This window comes from Peromyscus eremicus, chromosome 19 (genome assembly GCF_949786415.1).
Source record: "Peromyscus eremicus chromosome 19, PerEre_H2_v1, whole genome shotgun sequence".
Classification (NCBI taxonomy): domain Eukaryota; kingdom Metazoa; phylum Chordata; class Mammalia; order Rodentia; family Cricetidae; genus Peromyscus; species Peromyscus eremicus.
In genome coordinates, this window is record NC_081435.1 from 12,480,587 (window position 1) to 12,508,487 (window position 27,901).

The following is a 27,901-nucleotide window of genomic DNA, read 5'->3' on the forward strand; positions in this document are numbered from 1 at the left end:
GTCATTTAGGGGAATGTAGTATATTGATACAAATTTAAAGTTACCTTTGTTATACTATATACGTTTCTACTCTTGTTTAAGGTATTGTGCTAATGCAGTTTATTTAAAAATTTAAGGTAAAATTCTAGTTTTTGAAAGCTACTATTATAAACTATTTAGGATAATCAAGACACACAGGTTAGTAGTTAGTCATCCATTACAATCAAATTTGCAGAAATTTTAGGCATGTTTTCAAGATTATACAGAGATATATTTAGATAGTTGATTTTCAAAAACATTAAAGTCTTACAGAATATGGCATTTAAGATGTTTAATAACTCAAGGTTTTTCATGACAATGAGACACATCTGCTCCTGCTAGCACCAATTTACTTCATAAAAGTATGATGGGCATCAGAGAAACTCCTTATGGAGTTTACTTTCATTATGGTAAAGCTAGCCATTTGGGCAAGAAACTGCTCTTGCCTGGACATCCTGAGAGTATGCTGTAAGGACTGAACATGCAGGACACACAGGAAAAAGGCTGTTGAATTTTGCCCAAACAAGGCAGGACAGTCTTTTGAGATTCCTGCTTCGCAGAAGAGTCTACCAGATAGTCTGCCTTCTGATAGATACCAGGCTGGCCTTGAACTCTAAATATCAGAGGAAATGTCCTTGAACACCTAAGGCTGTTGCTCCTACCTCCTGAGTGCAGAGGTTACAGGTTTATACCACTATACCAGTATTATTTACTTTTTTATCAATTATTTTACTTTTATAACTTCTAATCTTATTTTTGTTAGGAAAGACACAAAGTTCTAAAATCTTCAGGCTCCTGTAACACCAATTCTGCTTCTCTTTAAGTAGAGTGGATACAGAGACTTGTGCAAGGTACAAGCAAGGAATTCAGCTAGAAGACTATGCAGGAAGGTAGTCACAAGATGTGAAGGACTGAAACTAAAATAATAGCAGAAAAAATAAGAAGCTATAGCATTTATTTAGAAAATATGCCACATAAAGAATAAACAGTATTCAGTGAATAACAGAGTCTCATTCTGAATTTTTAGGCAGGGGTGAAAATGACAATAACAATGTTTTCCAACATATACCAACAAGGAAGGTGCAGGTAAAGTTTTGGTAGATAAAGTATCTATGGAAAAAACATGTTTATGGGAAATCTGGATGCCAGTGTGCTAGAGCAGCAACTATCAACATTTGGATGAAATATCAAACTTCTGCTGATGTCTGTTGCTCTACTCTAGAACACATTACTGTGCACTGAGAAAAACTTGCAATTGTGGTTAAGGTGCTATGCAGTCCGTGACCAAATACACAATTAAAATCAATTGCCCAAAGTGGACATAGGTAAATGGGGAGGCAGGGGAACAAGAGATGAAGAACTTGGGGTTGATGTAGGGAATGCAATGGTGGGATTTGGTGCAAAGCAAATTCATACGAATCAATCCAATAGCAGGGAAGTAAGAGCCAGAATCTCAAATAGTATGAACCCAAGAATGGTGAGAATGGTGTGATCTGTGAGTGAAAGTGTTCTTCTGAGGAAGCTGAAATGACAAAGTAGATAGCTGTATGAGGAATGACTAGAACTTGACTGGAGTCTGTGGACAGAAGTCCTCATTTTCAAAGGGTCAAACAGAGCATGTAATAGGAGGACATTGTTGATAAATCAATGTTCGAACGAGGGGGTGAGAAGAGGATCAGGTGCAGAATGATTATTTATTCAGAGAAAATAAGCCTGGACACTGGTTCTGTAAAATCAGGGGAACACACAAGAAACTTTAGATGACTCCATGGTGTGTGTATTTGTACAAGTATGTGCATATGCCAGAGGCATCACCCATCTTTCTCTTAAGACAGGGACTCTCTCAGCTCCAAGCTTGCAAAGTAACTGGGCTGGCTGACAAGTGAACCCTGGGGATATGCATGTCTGTCTCCCCAGCGTTAGGTTTATAAGCACATACCACTGAGCTGGCATTTTTTTTCATGTATTCTATGCACTGAACACAGGTGCTTGCGTTTGTGAAGCAGGAACTGTACCTGTACCATCTCAGGCATCTGTCTAGCCATTGGGAAGCGTTTATTACTGATGTGTAAGCTGTTTGAGTGAAGCCTTCATTGACAGAAACTCAGACCCTCGAAGTTGAATGTGTGAGAACTGTGACATCAGAAGGTAAGATGTCAGAATTACTCAGGAGTGCATTATAGAATGCAATCAAATTGAACTGTTAGGAGTGAACTACTCAGATCAAGTGAAAATAGCCTACGGTGTGTTCGTTATAGAATAATTGCAGCAGTAGGCATTGACAACTACAAAGGGGGAAAGGGTTCAAATAACAGTCTGGAAATTCAAACCGAATGCTTGCTAATTAGCTTCCACTAAGCTAACTGGTCAAATATATACATATATGTATATATATAATATGAAAATAATATATATTTATATTTACATATATGTAATATGAAAATAATATATACTTATATTTATGTATATGTAATATGAAAAATAATATAAGTAGTTAAAAGTATAGAGGTGCCACAGAGATGTTGCTAAGAACCAGTGTGATGGGTAAACGATATTGTTGATAGAATTTTCAGTTTAAGAATCACTTTAAGACATTTAGTTAATTGTGGTTCAGGGGGAGAAGGAAGAGAGAGACAGAAGGAGAGCAGGGAAGGAGAATGAGAGTGAGCAAGCGGGTGCACACTCTAGAATGTACATGGTAAGGTCAGAGGATAGTTTCCAGGAGTCAGTTCTCTCCCTCTGCCTTTGAGGCACAGGCTCTATGGTTCTCATTGCCTCGGCTGTGCAGCACACTCTGAACCAGTTGGGCTAAGAGCTTCCAGCTGATTCTCCTGTCTATCTAGCTGTCAATGTGTTGAAATTAGACATGTGTCCCCACATTTAGCTTTTTATACAGGTGCTAGGGATCACATTCATGTCAGCAGGCTTGAGAGATTAGGTCTTTCCCCAACTCTGCCACCTCTTAGCCTTTTGATACACATTTATAAACCCTGCGGGAAAGGACAGAGATGCTACTGCACCCTGTGATATGTAAGCAGGGACTGAAGGCAAGGTCTTTGTGTGGCATGTGACAAGCACAAGAAAAGTATAAAAGCCACTGGTCAAAACCCAGATTTTCTTTAACATGAAAGGATAGTTTTCTGGTGGTTTTAGAATTAGACTCATTTCTTACCCCTTTAAAAACTGTTCCCGCACTTTCCCCCTACAGTAGGTGTGATAACTACTATGGAAATATGTACAGAGACAAAGACACAAGGACTGCTGAGACTGTGGTGACATCTGGCTCAGACTTCCTGACAGTGTGGCACAAAAATGAAGACACTACGTGAAGAGCCCTAGTGGTGAAGACAAAGGCAAGCTCTGTTTCTTCATAAGTGGTTTCCCTTGCATTAAACTCTAAGAGAATCTCTTAAAATGAAGTCTTTTATAATTCGTATTTAGTAACTCAGTGGACATTATTTTCAGTAAAATTTTATATAAAAAACTTAAATGAGACTTATTTCTACAGGGAAAATAGTCTCATAAACAACTAGGTATGTGATTTTTTCAAGAAGATGAGCTCATTGAATTCAGAACCTAAGCTACTTGGACTATATCAGTATAATGACACAATTAAGGATAAAAGAAGGGTATTGGATAAAGTCCCTTTTACTGTATTTTTTCTAAATATTTTCATTTGAGTTTTACAGAAATACACATAAATATGTCCAGGTGACAAAGGTCTCTATGCAAATCTAGGAAAGAGAGAAATAGTACAGGAGGAACCTCAGTAGGCGTCAACTGTGTCTTATTTATAGACTGTTGCTTTCGTCAGTTTCTATTATAGCTATTATTGAATTTAAGATCACAGCCCTTTGGAGAAACTGATTCATTTCCTGGAACAACCAACTCCTGTTCTTGAGAGCAGTTGTTGAAGTAACTTAAGGGTCAAAGCTACACAGTAGAATCAATAACAATTTAGCACACAATATTTTTCCAAGGCTTAATTTAATGGCTGCTTAATTCACTAAGGTTTTACAGTCTGAGAATACTGGCTGGACACTGGATCAAAATTATTCAATTTATTTTTCATTAACCATACTATTTTATTTAATGCTAAGATGCCAGGGTTTGAATTTGGTGATAAGGACTTGGTGAAAATGTGTAGCAAAGAATCTTTTTGCAGTGATTCTAATTCATGTGTTAGAAACACCATGCAGAACACAAAACAATTTTCTTTCTGCCAAAGCAATCAAAATTTACTAGGTCTTGGTAATTCTAAGAAAATAAAAATCCATATATATGCATTATATAAATGCATATATACATATATATGCATATATATGGATGGATGTACATATATTCTAATGTTTGTTTAATGTATTCAATGAAGCCAATTAAAAGTATTTCAGTCTTCTAAAACCCACATTTATACCCAGAGGTTACTACTGATGTCCTTGGCCAGAGACACTGCCTTCTGCACTGAATGGCAGTTAATGCATAGACTCATATGGTGAAAGTACTGAGAATAAACAACTGTTGAGTGCTCACCCCTAAATGGGACATCAATATCACCCTCTCCATGGTTCAAAGAGCATTGCAGAAGAGGCGGTTAAAAGCTTCTAAGGGACAGAGGATGGGAAAGAGCTCTGTGAAAGAGGTCTTCTGGACATGACGTGACTGTTGAACTCCAAGTATCAATGGTTACCAGCACAAGACTTACACAAGACTGTGTCCATCAACATTCCATCACAGGCAGGGAAGGAGCTCATTAGGCTCTGCCCCTTGTTGAGGACCTACAGTCACATAATATTTTCTGGGATAGGGACAGTCACATTCTTCAATGGTGTAGCCACTGGTAAGTTGCCCTTGCTTAAGTACATAATTGCAATGACATCAATAGTCATGTAGGTAACTCTAATTAAATTCAGTGGAGAACAGAAACGACATGAATATTAAAAAGGAATAGATTTTGTATGGCCAGAGGCAGAAGTAAAGTGAATATTAAGATCCTCAATTATATATATATATATATATTGTGATAAAGCACAAAGTAGGAATCTCACTTTGAATTTCATAAAGTCAACAAGAAACTCATAATCCAGCAGTTTTGAGAGTTTCAAACTACTTTCAGGGTCTTCTGGTCTCAGGGACCCCAAGAAAGTGGAGAACTAAGTCTATTGATTGGTACTTAGCCTCCTACAAAATACACATACACTTTACAGTTCCCTTTTTCCTGTATTTAAAATGAGCTGATTTCCTCCTGACTCGATGCATCTTAGAGAACAAGATGCACATGTAAAGAGAGTCATTCTGAGAATGTTTCACTCTTCCTCTTGTCCAATAGGGATGACTGTTTTAAAAGGAACAAAATCCTACTCAACATTCCATCGTAAGGAAATTTATGTAGAAAGTGAAAGGAACATTCAAGTGTGCCTATTTAAGAGTGTGCTTCTCATTTCCAAGGGGGTATTCCAGACTATGGAGGATTAATAACAGAAAGGATGGAAATGGCTTAAGTTCCAGGTTCCATTTTCATCTACATTTTTCATATAGTTACAGGGGACCCTCCAGCTTGCATTTGAGCACTTCATGTCAGATAAGGGGTCATCTCAATGAATCATAATGACCAGGAAAAGGTATTCTTTCCTCAGTAACAAGCCAGATGAGTCATAGTTCTCTCTCTTACCTTTGAAGTTCTATTTATATGAATCACTGAATAAATGAATAACTGAATAGATGAAAAATATTAAAGGTTAAATATTTCTTTGTAGCATGTTTAAGTTTAGTATGTAAAACTTATTGACTTTGTATTAATCTACTTTTTTCTTCCATACAGCAGAAATTTCTACTAAATAAACATCTGTGATAAAGTGAATACATATAATTAATAAAATGGCAGTGATTATTTTAAATGATGCAAAATCTATGATAGATCTTAGAAAAATTAAGAATTCTGTAAGTGCTGATTTCTTTCTCTTAAAGAATGATTAATCTAATACTATATACCAAGAAAAAATAGGATAAATTTTACCAAAGAATGGAATCTCTAAATCTCATAGAAAGATGTGTGGTGGCAGGTACTTGCAAAAATGATACTGATATATGCTACCTTCATTTTTATTAAAAGAAGAATATATGTGTAATGTAACCTAAAATACACTTAGTTACAAATGGAAATTTTGTTTGTGAGTCTAGGCTGTAGAGGCTGAGCCATCTCTCTAGCCCAGCATCTGGAATTTTATACCACCTGTTTAGTGTGCTTGATTCTGATGTCAAAGTCAGCTCTGTGATATAAGATCAGTTTTGTCCCTTAACTTCCTCCTATTGTGTGAAACATAATTATTAGATAACAATAGTTATCTAATATATAACAAGGAAACTAGATCATGTTCTTCAAGCATGTCTCTCACTCTCTATTGCACTCTATTACCTGTATCATCTAAATCTAGTCACTCAGTTCTACCATTTTGCTCATTAAATGGCTTATGTACTGCAAACTTTGAATTCAACATAGAAATCATAAGAACCACATTTGTATTTGAAAGGCTCTGAAATTGCTGAATAAAAACATCACAAGAAACTTCTCTTTGGATGACAAATTAATAATAGATGATAATGTTTTCTTGTTTCAGATCCTTTGAAGACTTACTTTGTGCCAGAAATGACTTGCAAGGGTTTCTAGGAAGCACTGTCTGTGCTAGCAGACGAGAATTCTCCCAGAACTATGAACTGGGGTGATTATGTTCTGTAGAGGGGGAACCAAGCACAGTAGGAAGAGACAACTTACCCAAATCAGACAGCTGAAGGTGGTGGATGCAGAACCCCTAAATAGGCTCTCAGCATGTACTCTACAATACAGGAAGACCATATCTGCTTTAGAGAGCAATATGAAAATTGACAATAGATGGGATTTCTATTACTGTCATTCATTTCATACGATTTTACCGCCATAAAATTCCAACTGTAAAGCCATACTTTGAAACCCATCTCATTTTTAGCAACTTCTACCCATCACACTGAGACTGCCAGAAGGCCAGATCACAAACACCAGTGATCTAGACTTTCATTTAGCCTTTTTAATAATGGGAGAGAAAACAAAATGACCAGAAAGTTTTTAAAATACTTTTAAAGCAGGAGCCATAGTGTAGCAATAGAGCATTTGCTTGCCTTGTAGTATGCTGAGCCCTAGGTTGGAGCTTCAGTAAGTGTTGAACTATAAAGCAGCTAACATTTGTGGAACCACACACACATATACCTTGAAAAGTGAGAAACATCAAGCACACATCAATGTTAGTTAGATTTGTGTAGATAAAAGAACAGTGGAAATTCACAATATTTTGATTACCAGTTTCTACCCCCAAAGTAATCAATGCCAGGCAAACTCATCTCCTACAAAGCACAACAGAGCAGTAAGGTGCACAGCCTGGTTCACCACATAAGGTCAATCTACCTAGGGCAACAGGCGCTTAGTTTTAAACGTGAGGACCTTCATTCCCCACCTTCGTTTTCCAGGCTTGTTATTTGTTAGACAGCAGAGGCACCCATCTCCTTCCATTCCAAAGCTAGCCATTCTCACACGCCTACAGCAGCACTTGCACCTTCAGTTCAAGACTGGTTAACCTCACATGCACTTGAGTAGTCACGGAAAGAAAACAAACACAGATGACGTGTGTGTGACAATTGGCTTCTCCCTGATTTTCTTTCGTATTATCCTTATTTTCTATGATGTGTTAGCACATGGTTCTGTGAGCACTGGTCTCCCAAGAGAGTCCTTATCATATAAACAAAGGGGATAAATGCTTGGGGTGAATGAAAAGGAAAGTGGGGGATAAACACAAGCAAATGAAAACCCCTTTGACCTGACGTTATGGAAAAATAAACATAAAGACACTAAGATGGAAACAAAATAGTGCCATGGTTTACATGTGGGGTTTGGATGGAATCTAGGGCTGTGTTCAATTTATAACTCACCATCTCAAAACCACTTCTTTTCATCCGCCTGCAGGACTTGAGGTAAGTACGGATACGTTTCCTGGCACGCTCTTGATACTCAGGGAATTGTCGCCTGCATGAGTCAATGATAGCCTGGATCTTTTCTTTGGGCTGCTTAGAGATTGGGACCATTCGGTCCAAGTTTTCATCTACAAACAGCCTGACAAACATCTGTTGGCAAGAGGGAGACAGAGGAGAAGGGTTTGGAGGACTGCTCTCTTCTGTTCCTAGCTTCCTGTCTTGACAACCGAGAGGAAAATAATTCTTTTTCTGGTTTATGAACTGGAGAATTTTGCAAATGGAAAGCCAGAAAATTTAAGCAAACATTCTTTTAAAGATTTTCTAAATGGTTGAATAAAGTATATAAATATATATATATAGAGAGAGAGAGAAAGAGAGAAGGATAGGGAGAGAGAGAGGAAAGCAGACAGACAAACAGACAGAAAAGAATGAAAAAAAATCAGGAAATAACAGTAGAACCAGGACAGCTGGGCACCCATTACATCTGCTTTTAATGATAAATGGGACTGAGACATCGCCACACTGCACAGTGGACTCATCTCTGAGAACCAACAGTTGACTCTTTTGTCATGCACAATTAAGAAAGCAAAGGAAATAACTGATGACAGACAGGCATAACCATCTGAGGGCTAATGTGAGCCCCCTTCAGCCTAGGCAGACATGCATACTCACACAGCACAATTACAGTTCTCAGCACCCACTTGGCTTTAAAATTCTAAACAAAACACAGCAATTCTGGGGTATGCTTGTCAAAGAGTGTTTGATATACTTTAATAATCCTTCTGAAAATTAAACAGACTTGGTTCTAGAATATTCACATTGACCAACAAGCAACGGCATGAATGTGAAGTGGTCAAAACATAGCCACATAATGTGGGGGACTCACATTGAAAGCTTTCAGCCTCTCAGCTTCCACGCCATCTGTCTCGTTCACCTTCTCAGAATCCTCATGTTCATCATGGTCATCTTCATCCTCATCTCCCCTGTTGAGTGACAGATCTTCTGCACCCCGGTCAACACTTTCATTCTTGCCAGAATCATAGCTGGAGTAGCTGTGTGCTGGGGACTGGAAAGAAAAGACAACATTGGCATTTTTCAAACCTCTGCCTCAACCATCACTTTCATGCTTTATGTTTCATTCCAATAGTCTCTCGAAAATCATTTTTGTGACTTTGTAATTCTAGGTCTATGGCATTTTAAAATTTTGATCAAAGTTTAATTGAAATAGATTTAAGAATTTATTTCCTCCCCTACCCTGGTACATTTCAAGAGTGTCTACAGCAGTACCTAACAATTCTATCTCTCCATAAAATTCTTATTGAACTTAGTGCTTCAAGAGTAATTACTGTTTCTACTCAATGCTTATATCAATAAAAAGATCAATCTGTAATTAATATACAATGGAAATATTGAATCATATTGCTGGAAGTAGATATGATCTAGGTGTGTAGCCGGTCTGGCTGTATTCATTTTCTTTGAACACACTAGAAACTGAAGAAAAGGGATACTTAATTAATTTGCCTAGCAAAGACTTTAAAAATATTACTGAGAATAAGGGTATTAATTGCATGATACTTTAAAAAAGATTTGTAAGCTATCTATGGAATATCTTAAAATATCATTTGATTTGCATATAGTAAAACTTCATTAAGCTTCTTCCTAACTGATACATTTATTGCTTCTGTATCTTAGCATCTACTAAGGACACAGTAAAGTTAGAGCCATATGATTAAGTGGATGCACTGCATATTTCAACGTAAATAATTAAAAATTTGAAAATTAAATATTTTTAAATTCATTCTCACATATTAACAGTTGATGACCTCTCTAGAGGCCTACTTGTTTGTTCAAGTACCCATGCATCTGTATGTAAATGTGACAATTCTATATCAAGTAAACATATTTAGATTATTTGTAATTTGGAGATACTTAATTTGGAGATAATATATTTTTTCCTTAGGATCTAGATGTTAATTTGAGAGTTAGTTTGGGAGAAGAACCTGAAAGGAAATCTGTGTGTTATTATGATAAAGGGCTTAACTGGACACTAGGTACCTGGACAAGAGGCTGTTATCTGGACCCACTGATACCAGCAGTTACCAAAGGCTGCTGAGATACTAAGCAAAGATGCAAGAGAATTTAAAGATGATCATTCTGTAATTGGTTTTTATTACTGACACTAAGATTTTCAGAGATATCAAATACCATAAAACAAATAGTGAACATTTTGAATACATGACAAAGAAGAAATTATTGTTTATAATTAGCCTATTGGTTGCCTCTGGATTTACATCTATCCAATGAGGTGCTTCCATCCTCCCAATTCTTCAGATAAAGAAACAGCTTCCCAAAAGCTAAACAAATGTGGCTCATCAAGACAATTGTATATGCTTATTTGAGCTCAGTTCTGCCTGAAGCCAAAAGCTGTAGATTAAGTTTACAGTTCACTACACAGTCTCCCCTCTTTCTTCCCCTCCCCTCCTTTCTAAAGAAATAACAGAAAACACTTCTATGTATTGTACATGTTAATATTAAAACAAACAAACAAAAAAGAGTTCATTCAGAAGCCCTCTTACACCTAAAGAAACAACATATTATTTCTACTTCTTTCTAAAATAGTAGTCTGTGATTTAGAAGTCCTTAGGAAGAAGTGTTATTACCTGCTATACAACTTTTACATATATAGTGTAATTAAGTAATTAAATAATTTATTAGTGTTGTACCCACTTCTTTGTTTAGTTGAATAGAGAAAAGAAATGCCAGTATCATTAGTCAAAAAAAAAAACAGGTTTTCATACCTAAGACACAAATATTGAGAGGAATAGTAACAAGGCTATTTTTCAACTTTATGGATAATCATACTTTGGAGTTAGATACATTTTAAAAATTAAATACATTCAAGAGAATAAACAATTAAAGAACAAGTTTTTAAAATAACATGATAGCAACAGAAAAAAAACCTTTTGCTTCAATTGCCAAATTAACTATATGAATAATGTCTTCCCTCAATAAACCTTTATCCACTAAACAATATTTAATGAGCTTTGATTTTGTGTCAGGCATCATTCTAAGTCATGCACATATAACATAATTGAAGGCCATATAAACTGATGAAGTAGCTTTCTCAATGTTATATAACTGACAAATGAAGTCAGGACTTGAACCCAAGCAGTATTTCTGACTATGGAATGGCCATTTACTGTTACAATGTATGTGGGAATCAACTCATGAGGCACTGTGTTTCTCAATGCCAACTTCTAAAGAGAATACTTCTTGGATGTGACAGGAAGCCCACTCCATCTTTTAATATCTAATGATAAATTTGTTTAAAATATTAAAGGGAACATACCCTCAGAAAAATCTGAGAGACAATATATATGGTATGTGTTTTGTGTGGGTTGGAGTTGTTTAATGTTCTACATTCAAATGATGCAGGGACTTCACATGTTGCTCTAGAATCTGCATGACTGAATTTCACAGTAGAACTAACGCTAACACATTTATATATGCATTTTATAAATGGCCTAATTTTGACTGGCAAAATGGTTCAGCAGGTGACAGTGCCTGTTGCCAAGCCTGACAGTCTGAGTTTGAGTTTCAATACCTAGATGTTGGTAGACTAGAACAAGCCTAAGTTGTCTTCTGACCTCCATAAGCACACTGTGGCCCACACATGCACATACACACACACTCACATACATACACATAGAAACACACAATAAAGATAAATAAATGTCCTTTTTCCCCTTTTATTTATTTTTTCAATTAAATTTTTTTATTTATTTCACATACCAACCACAGTTTCCCCTCCCTCCTCTCCTCCTGTTCCCTCACCCTAAATTCCCACACCCCCAACTCCCACCAACCTCTGTCCCCATCCACTCCTCCTTTGTCTCTATTCAGAAAGGGGCAAGTCTCCCATGGGATTGAACAAAGCATGGCACATCAGGTTGAGGCAGGACCAAGCTCCTCCCTCTATATCAAGGCTGGGTGAGGTAATCCAGCATGGGGAATAGGTTCCTAAAAGCCAGCTAAGGGCTGAAGAGATAGGTCATGTCTCACTGCTAGAAGCCTCACAGACAGACCAAACTATGTAACTGTCATCCACATGCAGAGGGCCTAGGCTGGTCCCATGCAGACTCCTTAACTGTTGGTCCAGAGTCCATGAGCTCCCATGAGCTCAGGTCAGCTGTCTTTGTGGATTCCTCCCTCAAGACCTTGACACTCCCTCCACCTCTGGCTCATAGAATCCCTCCTTCTTTCTTCAGCAGGACCCCTGAAGCTCGGCCCAGTGCTTGGTTGTGGCTCTCTGCATCTGCTTCCATCAGTTACCAAATAAGGGCTCTCTGATGGCAATTAGAGTAGTCACCAATCTGATTACAGGGGATGGTCAGTTCAGACACCCTCTCCACTATTGCTAGGAGTCTTAGCTAGGGTCATCTTTGTGGATTCCTGGGAGTTTCCCTGTCACCAGGTTTCTCCCTAAACCTGAAATAGCCCCTCCTATCAAGACATCTTTTTCATTACTTCCCCCTCTTTCCCACCCCCAAGCCCCAACTGGCCTCCTGTGCCCAGCTTGCCCAACCTCATGTTCCCAATTCCCCCATCCTACTTCCCCATAGTTTACCCAGGAGAACTCTTCTATTTTTTTTCCAAGGAAATTCATGTGTTCCTCTTTAGGCTCTCCTTGTTATCTAGCCATTTGGCATCAAAATGTCAAATAATCCAATTTAAAAAATGGGGTACAGATCTAAACAAAGAATTCTCAACAGAAGAACCTCAAATGCTAAAATACACTTAAAGGATTATTCAACATTCATAGTCATCAGGGAAATGCAAAGCAAAGGACTCTGAGATACCATCTTACACCTGTCAGAATGGCTAAGATCAAAAACACTAAAGACAGCTTATGTTGGAGAGGATGTAGAGCAAGGGGAACACTCCTACACTGTTGGTGGGAATGCAAACTTGTACAGCCACTTTGGAAATCAGTATGGCGCTTTCTCAGAAAATTGGGAATCAATCCTCCTCAAGACTTAGCTATAGCAGTCTTGGGCATATTCCCAAAGGATGCTAAATCATACTGCAAGGACACTTAATCAACCATGTTCATAGCAGTATTATTCATAATAGCCAGAACCTGGAAATAACCTAGATGACCCTCAACTGAAGAATGGATAAAGAAAATGTGGTGCATTTATACAATGTAGTATTATTTAGCTATATGAAACAATTACCTCAGGAAATTTGCAGACAAATAGATGGAACTAGAAAAAAATCATTCTGAGCTGAGGTACCCAGAAAGACAAATATTGTATGTAATCACTCATAAGTGGATATTAAGACTAAGATAAATTTCTTAAAACTAAAATCTACAAAAACGACTGAATACATAAGGATGGTAATAAGAATACTACATAATTCCAATGTCAATTTCATGTGTCAACTGGGTAATAAGATGGTTGAATATTCAATTAAACATGATGCACAGATATGTCTGTCAAGAGGTTTATGTGTGAGAATAGTATTTGAATTGGTGGACTTGGTCAATTAGATTTTCCTCCCCAGAGTAGGTAGGCATCATCCAATGCTTTAAGGGACAAAATGGACAAATGGAGAGAAACAAGGAAAATTCTACCCACTGTGTCTGACTGCATGAGTGGAGGCAAACTGAGACTCACTCCATAGGCTTCCCAAGTTTTCTGGCCTTTAAACTCACATTTAACACTACAGATAGCTTCCCTAGCTGCTTGGCTTTCAGACAAAAGGATATGGAACCTCTTGGTTCCCATAATTCACTGACTCATATTTCTGTCTTTCATCCCCCATCTCTCTCTATCTTTCTCCCTCACTCTCACTGGTCTCTCTGTAATGTCTATCTTTCTATCATCTATCTATCTATCTATCTATCTATCTATCTATCTATCTATCTATCTATCATCTATCTATCTATCTATCTATCTATCTATCTATCTATCTATCTATCTACCTACCTACCATCTATTCCCTTTTTGTTTCCCAAATTTTATTGATTTTCTTTCTTTGGATAATTCTAATACAATGTGTTGTCCATGTTATTAATGGTTCTGTTTGGGCTCAGCAAATTGTAGAAAGTAGTAGAAAAGTAACTAATTCCAGGACATTCAGATACCTCTGGTAGGTTAGAACTAAGTACAGGAGAGAATGTTAGCTCTAAAATCAGAATGAGTTGCAAAAACAAAGAAAGAGACATATATAAACACATATCTGGTGTCTGAAACTGCCATAGGCCTTGTGGTAGCTCCTATTTCTTCCTCATCCCGGTACCTTTCCCTTTTAGAAAGAGCCTCTATTCCAACAGATGAAACTACTAACATTTCAGGTTCAAGCCCCCCTTTCGAAGGCATGCATCTTCAACTCAGTCTTTACAGGAAGAGAGCTTATCTGAGCATGGCAGTAAGCAGAATCCAGTGGAGCTGTGTGGCCCAGACGACATCCTTGTAAGATTCCTGCATCAAGTTCCAACTATGCTTCAAATTAACCCCTACACTCTTCCACTGTGGGACATCACACATACCCCACCCACTCAAACCACGTTTATATCTTGTTTAAACTTGAGTTTTATTGAAGTAAGTCTATCTAGAGTGGTACAGAGATCAGTCAGTGCAAGGCCAGCTTAACAATATAGATTTCACACATGATATTTAAATACATAGATGGACCCTGCTAAGCAGATAATAGCATCATAAGAAACAAGGACAACTGTCCTCAAATCTGTTAGCAAGGTAAAATACATCTGAGTGACCTCTATAGTAGGGGATCTTAAAGGGTCAATGCTCCTTTAATTTCTTGTCAATGATGACCTATTCATGAGGTAGTGCAAAGATCACACTAAAATATAACTGTGCCAATAGCAGAGATACACTTAAGCAAAATTATTGACGTTAATGGAGGAGTTAAGTTATAAAAATAGGGTTTTTTTGCACTTTGAATTACTAGCAAGGTGAAGTTACCTGAAGTCATAAAAAATATATTCAGTAAGTTTTCAAGGTTTCCTTTAATATATAAAGCATAATATATTATAGGTGGCACTGTGCAATATTTGAAAAATTTCATAATATATTTGCCGAAATCAAATAATTCAGCTAATTCAGCTTTTCTACACACTATATAAGGCATGGAGTCTTAGCTATCTGCTATACACACTTCTAATAGGGAAGGAATTACAGTCAGTCAAGATAAAGAAAGCCCAACCTTCAGACCTGAAAACATACAGTAAGTTTAAAGCTTGAACTATGTGGCCTGCTGTCAACAAACTGAATTTCCGAGAGCTCAGAATTCTATTTCTGGAATAGAAGTTCTTGCCTCTCTTTGTGGAGGACCTATCAATTATGGCAAACCTGATTAAATTCTCTGTGTTCAGAGATGGCTTCAATGTTTAAACTGTGAACTCCAATGAAGCCGACTAGACATGTTAATTCTCATCATGATTCCCTCTACCTTCTTCTCTTCACAGCACCTCACACATGTTCTCCTCATATTGGGTCCAAATCTGCCGGGTACTTCCGTTTCTTTCACAGAACTATTCCACATTGAAAAATGAGGGCATGAATAAATTGGACTGACCTCATGGACGGATGCTGTAAAAATCACCACACATCCCCAAAATAACTCAAAATATGACAGTCGTTTGATTCAGAAACTTGCTTTGCCAGAATAGGGACTTTGTATGATCATTGCCTTGGAAACTTTAATTTTAACAGCTGTGTCACTACTTCAGAGATAAATATGGAAAGTCTAAATGAAGGCATAAAAATAAAAATATATTAAGAACTACAGTTGAAGAAAAAAGGCATACCTGGTTTTCTCTAAGCAAAGGTGTTAGTTAAGTGGATAGGGGGAAATCTTAGCCCTAGGTAAAGTCTGTTGCTTTTCCCAAAGCATCTAGCTACAGTCAGAAAAGACTTTCTGAACACACATTTGCACTTTTCTTTGGCAAGAAGTTCTGCTCTCATAGTACCACCAGGTTTGGACTTTGAAACACCCCCATTGTCTTGGAATTTACTGTTTGCTTCCCCTACAGCAAAAGTCCATCTGCGCTCCTCTCTCACTGCTCAAACGGCTGTGACAGTATCTACTTCACAGGACTAGGCTGCTTAAAGTTTGAAGCACATGGCTAAAAGATAATTTGTATAACATAAGGTAAATTACCATTACTGTCCTTTGCAAAATTAATGATATGGCTTCAAGGTTTTGCAAACTGTCAGCATTTGTCCAAAGACTACCTTTAACATATGCAATCCAGTTTTCCTTCCCTCTTTTATGACCTGTGTGATCTTGGATGGCTCATTTAACCTCTCAGGTGTCACCTTAAAAATTGAGCACAATCAAAACACTGTGTTGGACATAATAAATATATACCATTTTGCTTGTCAATTAAAATAATGCAGGCTAATAATAGTACCTACTGAACAGGATTTTAATGGATTATAAATGGCTTAGTGTTTATGGACAAAAAATTACTAGAATACTGTTTCCTAGAGAGAGCAATACTACAAAAGGTTAAGCTAATGACCAATAAGAGGGCTGTACATAATTTATATTATAATACAATACATTAATATGGTAGTATAGTTAATAATGTAAAAATTAGTTTAAAACTTCTCAAACTATTTGAAGAATCAACCTGAACCAGCCAGCCCAGTTATGTCTCTCATGAGGCCACTTTTAAGGACATTCCAGAGAGTCCAGAAATCAGGCTCCTGAAGATGTCATGTGGAGCCAGCCAGACTCCACAATCTTTTGGGAAGCGTTCTTTGCCTGACAGGCAAAATAGGTGTGAGTGCATCGAAGCCTTAACTGCTGGCATTTTGACTGCACAAAGTGACATCATATAGTTCACATTTTGTCCATGTTTATTTGAAAGCGCCCTAAGACTTATTTAATGGCAGGAATTCTTAGGAGGCAGCGTTTCAGGTCTTCAGGACAGCTTATCAACAGTTTATTACTCACTCATGTCTGACTGCTCCCTCAAGGCTTAGCCTTCTTTTAGTCACTCAAACACTTTTTCTTTGGGCTATCATTTGAAAACCAACATATTTAGTCTTTCTCAATATTTTTATTTTAGGGATGCACAATGAATGTCATAATGTTGAATGAAATTAAATACAAACATTTGTGTTGTAGCAAGGAACTTATGTGCATAGATTGAAGATGAACTTCCAATCATAATGTGTCTTTTGTGTATATTGGAAGATGCATGAAATATAGAGAGACATGTTATTATGATGGATTTATGGCCTCTTCAGTCTCTCCAAAGAGAAGTCCTTTTGAAAATAGGCTGATCTGAGACATCAAACAGCCAGTGGGTGTCAACCACTTCTATTCCATAGATGAAAGTATCAGGACATTGATGTGTTAATGACCAAATAAGCAATGGAATTGGCTGTAAACATTTGGTCAAATAAATAACTTGCCTTTATAGAAAAAGCCAAGCCTGAGAATAAGCTCTTTTGGATTTATTCTTAAGCCACAATAAAAATAAGTAAGAAAATATAGAAAAATAAGTGTAACTGAGACGGAAAAATTTTCTCTATCTTGTATAGATTTATACGCCCTTTGTAAGTTCTGTTTTTAAATATTCATTGAATTTAATTAAAATAAAATATAGCTATTTATCATATTGATATAAAGTATTTTAATATTTTTGAAAAAAAATAAAGTGGCATTGTTGTATTATTTAAGTAGGAGGAGACCTAAACCAATATACAATGTAAAGGTGCATGAACCATGATTTTCCAAACAGCATTTTACTCAAAAACTGAGTTTATAATTAAACACTGTTTATTATTTACATGGTACGGATACCTTACATGTTTAAATAAAACCATTACCTTTCAGCATCTGAAAAAATTGAATCTAATTTCTCCAGTTTGACTTTTATAGAACAGGAAAAATTTTAAAGGAAATCTGTTTTTGTATCATTGAGATCCTATGACAGTTCATAACTACAGTGAATCCCATTTCTCTGAAATAAACTTCCTTACAAAGTTCTTAGGTTACATACACTACATTTTTAATATGTCTCATGTATTGCTAAGGGTGCTATTTTATTTCCCCCGTAGTTCACATTAAAATCTTATCTGTCCGCTACTGAAATGGTATTAAGAGGTAGAACTTGGTAGGAGCAACTGCTTCATGGGAGTCAGGCTTTGTGAGTGGGATCCATGTCTTTTTTTAATAAAATAAATTAAAAGACTCCAGAAAGCTACTCTGCTGCATCTCTCATAAGACAATGCAACAGGAACACCAAATTTCTCAGCCAGATCCCTCATGAAATATGGAATCTATTCAAGCTCACAGCCTTCCCTTTCTCCAGAACTGTTAGAAACTAATGTTGGCTGTGTATACATCAGTTCATTATGTTTTTATTAAAGTAGTCTTGAAGAACAAAGACAGTCACTGACCACTGCAATTTAAGAACTAAAGGCTATTTAAGGAATTGCTCAGCATCCCTAATCATCAGGGAAATGCACATAAAAACAACTCTGAGAGACGACCTTACACTTGTCAGAATGGCTAAGATCAAAAACACTAAAGACAGCTAATGCTGGAGAGGGTGTGGAGCAAGGGGAACTCTCCTCCACTGTTGGTGGGAATGCAAGCTTGAACAGCCACTTTGGAAATCAATATGGCACTTTCTTAGAAAATTAGGAATCAATCTCCCCCAAGACCCAGCTATACCACTCTTGGGCATATACCCAAGGAATGTTCAATCATACCACAAGGGCACTTGCTCAGCTATATTCATATCAGCATTGTTTGTAATAGCCAGAACCTGGAAACAACCTACATGCCCTTCAACTGAAGAATGGATAAATAAAATGTGGTACATATATACAATGGAGTACTACTCAGCAGAGAAAAACAATGACATCATGAGGTTTGCATGCAAATGGCTGGATCTAGAAAAAAAATCATCCTGAGTGAAATAACCCAGACTCAGAAAGACAAACATGGTATTTACTCACTCATAGGAGGATACTAGATGTAAAACAAAGATGACTAGACTGCTACTGACAACTCCAGGGAGGCTACTTAGAAAAAAGGACCCTAAGAAAGACACAGGGATCACCCAATGACAGAGAAATGGATGAGATCTACATGAACAGCTTGGACTTGAGTGGGGGAAACGAAGGTCGAGGGAAAGAGAGCTTAGGGGAGCGGGAGATCCAGCTGGATCAAGAACAGAGAGGGAGAACAAGGACTAAGAGACCATGATAAATGAAGACCACATGGGAATAGGAAAAAGCAAAGTGCTAGAGAGGTCCCCAGAAATCCACAAAGATACTTCCACCATAGACTACTGGCAATGGTCGAGAGAAAGCCCGAACTGACCTACTCTGGTGATGAGATGGCCGAACACCCTAACTGTCATGCTAGAAATCTCATCCAATGACTGAGGGAAGCAGATGCAAAGATCCACGGGCCGAGCCCCAGGTGGAGCTCCAGGAGTCCAATTGGGGAAAAAGGGGAGGGATTGTATGAGCAAGAATTGTTGAGACCAAGTTTGAAAAAAAGCACAGGGACAAATAGCCAAACTAATGGAAACACATGAACTATGAACCAATAGCTAAGGAGTCCCCAACTGGATCAGGCCCTCTGGATAAGTGAGACAGTTGATTAGCTTGAACTGTTTGGGAGTCCCCCAGGCAGTGGGACTGGGACCTGCCCTTAGTGCATGAGCTGGCTGTTTGGAGCCTGGGGCTTATGCAGGAACACTTTGCTCAGCCTGGGAGGAGGGGACTGGACCTGCCTGGACTGAATCTACCAGGCTGAGCTGAATCCCCAGGGGAGTTTTTGCCCTGGAGGAGATGGGAGTGGGGGGTGGGCTGGGGGTAAGGCAGGGGGAATAAGGGGAAGTACAGGGGAATCCGTCGCTGATATATAAAATTAAATTAAATTATAAAATTTTAAAAAAAGAATTAAAGGCTAGTTTTTATTCTGTGTTTCAACTACAGGTCATTGATCTTCATAACTGGTTTAACAAAGATTAAAATGTATAGAAACTGTTGGTCATGACTGTTCATAGATCATTTTATCCCTGGTTCATATAAAACTTGTATAACTGCCATATCATCACATGGTTTAGTTTATATTTTTACTTCATACCAGCATTTTGATCCATTTGAGATATTTTAACATATTGTTAAAATCTAATTACTTAAATATCTTAAAGAATGGAGAAATAATCTCACAGTTTCACTTTTTCATTCTTTTTATTTTTCCTAAAGCAAATAGAAATGTTGAGAGCTAACATGACATTTGCTTTTGAGAAAGTAAATATATATTGGAAAAGTATGATGGAAATTTGGCTTTAAGAATATATAATTAAATGTGCATCTATTTTCAATAGATATAAGTATATACTCATTCTTGAGGGAGTGAAAACCCAAAGTTACTATAAATTTAGATCACATATGATAAAAAGTTTAGTAATACAAGCTGAATAGTAAGACTACATCCATAAAGAATGTAGAAAATTATCTTTAAATATATCAGACTACAAAATAAAATTAAAACAATAAAACATACAGATAAAATATTTCTAAAACCTTTATGATTTAGGTTATGTAAAAACTTCTTAGCTAAAATACCATAACTTTGTTCTGTAGCTTAAAAGAAAAAATAGTGATATATTAGATTTCTCTAAAATTTTAAAATTCTGTATTCTAAAAGAAGTTCATAATAAAATTTGAAGAGAAGCCATGGGATGGAAGACATTATTAAGGACAATTCTAGGATACAAACTTTTCTCCAATGGAGTGTTACTAGATATCTCAAACACACTAAAAGGCAGTTCCCATGCCCAGAAAGGTGAACAACACAAAATAGACTCCATTTTTTGTGGGCTTTTTAAAATAGTTTTTGTTGTTCTTTTCTTTTTTTCTTTTCTTTTCTTTTCTTTTCTTTTCTTTTCTTTTCTTTTCTTTCTTTGTGTGTGTGTGTGTGTGTGTGTGTGTGTGTGTGTGTGTGTGTACGTGTGTCTTACTGGTTTTTTTTGTTTGTTGAAATTTTTACTTTTTGCATTTGAGACAGAGAGAGAACATGAACTATGGCAAGATTTAACTAAAAAACAATTGCCAGCAGATACTTTAAAGTTCATTGGCAAAAGAAGCTAAAATAATGTCAAAAAATCCTTAGTAATTAGTAATATCAAATTAAACTTGTAAAATCCCACCACACATTCACAAGTTGGGCCCAAACTGACAAACAAAACTGGCTTTACCTGGAGCTAATGAGGATACAGAACCATGGAACTAGTTCACATTTCTAGCAGGAATACAAGATGATATAGATCCTTTCACATTCAGTGAGGCAGCTCGTTGTAAATGAGACATATACTCTTATAGAACTTTAAAAAAAGATCCCTATTGAAAAGACAGTGAAACATGTCTATAAAACAAAACAAAACAACAACAACAAAAAAAACCCTGAATGTTTACAGTGATTTTATTTATTTATAAATGATCAGTAAACCAGTTGTACTACCACCATACATGGAACTTTAATAATCCAAAAACCAAACTATTTATACAGGTAAATATATGGATGCATCTCTGTATGATAGTTTTTTTTCCTCTAAATTAAGACATACTCTCCTAGAGAGTATATATATACATATATATATATATATATATATATATATATATATATATAAAGCATAATTAAGAAGTCAATAATTTGAAAGGAAGACAGGGGACATGGAAGAGTTGGAGGGGGTAGAAATGATTATGTAAATACAGTACTATTTGTGTATAAATTCTCAAAAAATTAAATATGAACGTAATAGAAGAAAAGTGAATAATAACAACAAAAACATTAAGTAGACCCCATTGTGGGTTTCTGGTTAAATATACTGTTATAGAAAAGGTGTAATTGATTATTTATAAGGAAAATGTCCCTATTTGCTAGCATAGTAAAATTGACATACAAAGTAGTATGACCTTGCCCTCCTTGACTTACACAGCTACCACTAGACCTTTCTTTTCACCTACACCAGAACTCCAAAGAATCCACAGGACAGTTGAGAGCTCCAGAGTTTTAGAGGGTGCTTGAGGCTGGAAACATACAAGTGATACTGAGATTTGATCACTTCTTGATCACTTTAGGAAAAGTCAACTCATCAGAGGAAAGGTCCAAACATATAAAGAAGCCCTGATCACTTCACAGAAGCTTGTCCATGTGGAGCAGATTTTCTTTCATAGACACTGTGATCACAGACATCAGATTTACTGTAACTAGTGAAATGAATGAAGCGTTCTTTGGTAACTATAGAATTTGAGCCAATGAAGAAGTACAATGATATAGACTACATTCCAGTCCAAGTTAATAATCTGGATTCACATATCACTCCCAACCACACAGCTGTACATAGCATGTGGAAGAAAAAGAAGACAATCATGGCATATGGTACATACATTAGCTTTCATAGCTAATGAAACTGTACCAAAGAATAAAGAGCAAAAATACCCGTTGTGGTGGTGTAGGTCTGCAACCCCAGAAAATCTGGGGGATTGCTATGAATTCAATGCTAGCCTATGCTGCATAGCAAGTACCAGACTATTTCATACTACATGACAATACCCTTCCTCACAATAAAGAAACAAAATAGCCTAACCAGACAGAAAGTTTGAAAAATCTTATACAGTTCATGACACCAAACAAAATTTTGAAAATTCTACCACAATTTCTTGAAACAAATGTTTGAAATCAATAGTAAATTATCCAGAATTGAGACTAAACGCTAATTGGTAACACTGATAGAATGTGCAGCAACATATCATTGCATCTTAGTGAGATGAAGGATGCCATGGTTTAATCAGCAAGGAAAATAGAAATTTATAGCTTACAATGTCTTTGTTTTCAAAGCTTAAAAACTTGTGTGTATACATCCACATGCATGTATATGTCTGTGTCTGTCTGTGAGTGTGTATGCTTGCATGCCACATGTATGTAGAGGCCAAAGAGAGCATCAGATCTCTGAAGCTGAAGTCATAGATGGTCTTGAACCACCAGATGTGGATGCTAGGAACCAAACTCATGTCCACTGGAAGAGTAATAAGTTCTCTTAACCACTGTGCCATCTATCCAGTCTCCATACACAATGTCTTTGAACTGGAAAGTGAAGATATTTTGCCATCGACCAGCCAGTAGGTAATGTAAGTCCAGCTCATGTCAATGGGAACTTATGTAGTTACACTACCACATCAGAAAGAAGGAGTTGTTTTGTAACTAGTGAGTGACAACAAGAGCTACTGGGATATCCACTTAATCTCATTATAGTATTTACTTTCTGTGGAATGCAGATGGTTTGTGGTATCCTTTTCTCAGCATATTTTAAAAGCTGAAGCAAAATAATTATCAAACTCCAGGCAAATTTCTTGGGGGAATTTCTAAGACAGTACAATAATTCAACATTAATAATAAAAGCCATTAGAATACTTCATGCTACACATAAGTACTATATGTGTTTAATAAATAAACTGAAAATAATTACTGTTGTGATTATTTTAATAACATGCTACCAAAGAGGCTCAATAATGGTATATGAAGCATCATACAGAATGTCCAATAAGCTTCATCACTATGTTAATGTCCTTGCTTCCCCACTTAGATTGGAATTAAAATGTGTTAGTATGGTTACAAAATGCTTATTCAGGACTTATGATGTAGCCGACACTATGTAGGGACTGGAGACAAACTTGCAAACTAAAATGGGAGATTAGAGTTCTTTGAAAGAATGTCTTTACTAGGGAAGAGAGACAAATAACTAGCTACATTTTTATATGAATCATGAAAGAAATCAAAAAGAACATCAGGACATAGATGGGAATCTGAATGATGTCACTGAATTATGAAAATCAAAGCTACGTAACAATAAATTCCTTTTGGAGAATGAAGTGGGTTTGTTTTCATGTCTTACTTCTAACTGAATGGAGTCACTACCCAAACTATAGATGTCCACATCTGAATATCCTATCACACTGCACATCTTTCCAAAATCCTTCTTGGTGACTTCTGAAATCTCTCACTGCTCAGCAAACACATTCCACTCCCCCTTGAGAACCTACGTGTTTGGTGGAGTTTGCCACTTACAACACATTTTCTCAGGATCTGTTTGTCACCAAAACCTAGATAACAGGTTGCAACCAATACTCCTAGGTCTTCATTGTCTAATCCAACATTGACTTCTTTACTGTGTTATCAACACAACCCTTACGTTGAAGTCCGTGTTATTTACTGATAAATCCCCTAGAGCACACTGTCTGTGCAGTTTATATTTTTACCTTTCCTCACATCCCAGTACATAGGTGATATTCATCACCTGACCAACAGTTCCTTCCCATTAAAAATGATGCCAGCTCCTAAGTGACTTCAACGTGCTTCAAAATGATATCACTCAATATCTATCTGGCCCTGTGCTGTTCAATCCAAATGATGTTTGTTTTCACAAAATCCAGCTACTTAAATTTACTTACTAATCTTACTAACAAAATATATTCTTCAGATTAAGCTCCTTTTCTTACACTTGATCTTCCTCCACCTCCTCAGTGCTGGGATCATAGGTATGTACCTTCACGCATAGCTTAAGACTCCACTTCTCAGTTGCCTGAGAATAACTTATGACTTTACAATTTTTTTTGCACACTCTGGGCCTGCTACTGTTTTTATGAAGGTCAGTCTTTTGAGTCATTTCTCTCCTGGTATCTGACACATCTCTAGACCTCTCAATTAAAGCAAAAAATTGAATCACAACCTTCAGCTTTCCCGCATCTGTTTCTACAACTTATTCATTAACCTCTAGCATAATATCCAGTCTAGAACACATTCCCTCCCTCAGTCTAACACCACCGCACACTGAGCCTGATACATAGGCTGAGGAAGTAAGTAAACTCCACCAGGTAAAGCTTAACCTATAAATTGGTGCATATTTGCCTCAAAACTAGTGCTTTGATGGTGGGAATAACAAATATTCATTAAACCATTTTAATCAGTTTTGGCTAGACATTAAATTATCTCATGTACTTAGTTTTTCTTGCAGATAATGACTGATTTACCCTTATATTGTTAAAATAGAATCCATAATAGAACATTTTAAAATATGTATATGGGTGATGGTGAATGGCAGTGAGGTGTATAGGTTTGTGGTAGCTAAAAGAAAGATTTATTATCGATCACGTATGTAGCCCAGGCTGGCCTCAAAATCTCTATGTAACAGAAAATGAACTTCTGATCCTCTTGTAACTACTTCCTTAGTGCTTCGATTAAGCATATGCCAACATGCATGGCTTTACATTTGCCAGTCACACTCAGTGTAATCCCCTAGCTTCATATAAAAAGGGTTGTTGCATTGGACAATGTGGAACATTTCATTCACTTAGACATTCTCTTTTTTTAAATTTACCTATTTTATTTTTTAATTTGGTGTTTAAGTTTCATATATTTCTACTAAATTTACATCATTTGGCCCTCCTTCTCCCCTCTCCTACCCCTACCTTGACACCCCCATTCCCTGATCCCTCTCAAAGTCTCTGTAATTATTGTGTTAATTATTATGGTCACATATATGAATAAATATATATATACAACCAGTGCTGCTCTTATTCAGTAGATTTGTATATATGCACAGGCAGGTTTCTATGGAGACATGACATGAGATAGTTAAGTCCGACTTTTGCATTTTTTTTGGTACATCTGCAAGTAAAATTAATAAAATCATTTTTTTTTGTAAAATTAGTAGTGCTACCTCGAATTGCAAATAACCAAATTCTTCAAGCATGTGTCTGTAAGCTTTTTATGGAAAATATTTGACATTACAGATTCAGAGGTTAATTCCTCATCAGCATATGCATAAATCTTCTTTAAATGTTAATGAGAGAATGTTAATGACAGACACTAAGATCGACCTGAGAGAGCAGTTTCTGTACTATAAAATCCATTTTCTCTACATTCTCAGTTACTAACCCTGAATCTGTGCTTAACATTTGTGTAGTTTAAGTTGAAATCTACAAAAATTGAAACTATGCTTTTAAAATATTTAGACCTCAAATCTATGTTTATTTTTGCTCTGGGTTCATTGAGAAACCTAGTCTCAAAAAATGAGGTGGAGAGTGACAGAGGAAGACAGCTGATGTCACACACACACACACACACACACACACACACACACACATTCATACCCACATATATACATATGTATACAGATAAAAAATTCATTTTGGAGAATGAAGATATGCATAAAAGAGACAAAGAAAGTACAGTGAGTGTTCATATCAAACAAAGACTATGGATCAATCCAAATTGCAAAATGTGGAGATTCTGGAGTTCAAAAATACAACAGCTGAAAGGAAATATTTACTGCAAAAGTTCCACATTTAATGTGACCTTGCAAAGGGGATGAGGGCGGAGGACTTTCAAATGTGAAAATGGATTGGCAGAATTTATGAACTGAAGACAAAGGTATTTGAATAAAGAAAATTGAACAAAATCTCAGAGAGATGTGGGTTATAAGTACACTGATAAGTAGTATATATGAAAACAGGAGAGAAAGCTGGGAAAGAAGCAAAACATCTTCAAATAATAATGATGAAATGTTTCATTCTTAGAAAGCATTGCCTTAGTATTTAGGAAGCTCAAGAAGCATCAAAAGCATAACACAACACTGAAGGAAAACAAGGGGAAAAATACAGAAAAAACAGACAAGTGATTCGTCATTCACAACTCCTCATCAACAACAAGAGCTCCTGGGCAATGGTACTTTGTACTTAAATGTTTGACAAAGAGAACTGTTCACGAATAATCCTATATGCAGCAGCTGTTTAAAAATAAAATGCTCCAGAACTTGAAGATAAGACCTTATTGCTGAAGATAGATATACTTCAGACACAGGACTTAGTGGAGTTGAGCTGAACTGGCCTGAAAGCCTCCCCCACCCCGCCCAAGACTGGCTTTTCACAGTATTGGAAGGTGCTATGTAAGCTGTTAAGAGAGAAAAACAATCCATAGCTCCACCCAGCTGTGAAAACTGTGAACCAAAACAGAAACAGGTCTCAAAAATATTCAGTCATGCAATAGTGTCACCTTTATGTTGGGGGAACCAACAGTGATCTAATTGGACTTACGGCTCATTCAACAAGAGGAAATTCTTGTCTGGTACTGCAAAGCTAGCCAACTAGTCAATCAATCAGCTACCACACAGGGCTAATGTTGTCATGGATCTTAAAGAAGAACCCACTACTGCAATTTTCCTAAACTAATATAATTTCTAACTGTATTCTAAACATTTTTCTTTATGTCTATAAATAGCTGAAACTCTCATACCTCATCAAAAAAGCTCCCCCACCTAATATATAGAGACTATTATATTACATAGGTCCAAAGCTGGCTGCAAATGCACAGAACAAGTGACTGTGGAGTTTCTAAGCCCAACTGATACATCTGAAATGCAAACCTATGCCTAACACTAAGGAAACAAAGTGGAAGAGGAGGCAGAAAGATTGCAGAGCCCCAGTTACCTATTAGTGTTCACTAGACATGACAGGGCAAATGGACCCATGTTGAGAATTCTTTTACCAATATGGTCGCCTAAACAAGAACTGCATAATACCTGTTGACATATCAATGTCAACAGGGGGAATTCTACATAACAACTCCTATAGATGGTTGTCAATGGCTGCTGAGATAAGATGTAGTTTTCTCCAGAAACGAACTACTATAAAGGTTGTCAGTCCCAAGCATCCAGCCCTAGATACATGTATATATGAGCAAATATTAATGGACTCATAGGTTATATATACTTAGTGAATATATATATATATATGTGTATGCATATGTATGTATATGTGTG

The 27,901-nt window shown here is 36.7% G+C and overlaps 1 protein-coding gene across 8 annotated transcripts in view; it reads right to left on the reverse strand.

Annotated features, from left to right (window-relative positions):
- The window catches only part of Nol4 (nucleolar protein 4), a 330,361-nt gene that overhangs the window by 75,964 nt on the left and 226,496 nt on the right, over positions 1 to 27,901 (reverse strand). For 5 of the 8 annotated variants that reach the window (XM_059246744.1, XM_059246748.1, XM_059246749.1 and 2 more), the window contains 2 exons: positions 8,900 to 9,079; positions 7,972 to 8,163 (listed from right to left, as the gene is read on the reverse strand). In XM_059246744.1, coding sequence (XP_059102727.1) covers positions 7,972 to 8,163; positions 8,900 to 9,079 — 372 coding nt within the window. The remainder of the gene's footprint in view (positions 1 to 7,971; positions 8,164 to 8,899; positions 9,080 to 27,901) is intronic. The other 3 variants (XM_059246745.1, XM_059246753.1, XM_059246752.1) reach the window with 1 other exon arrangement.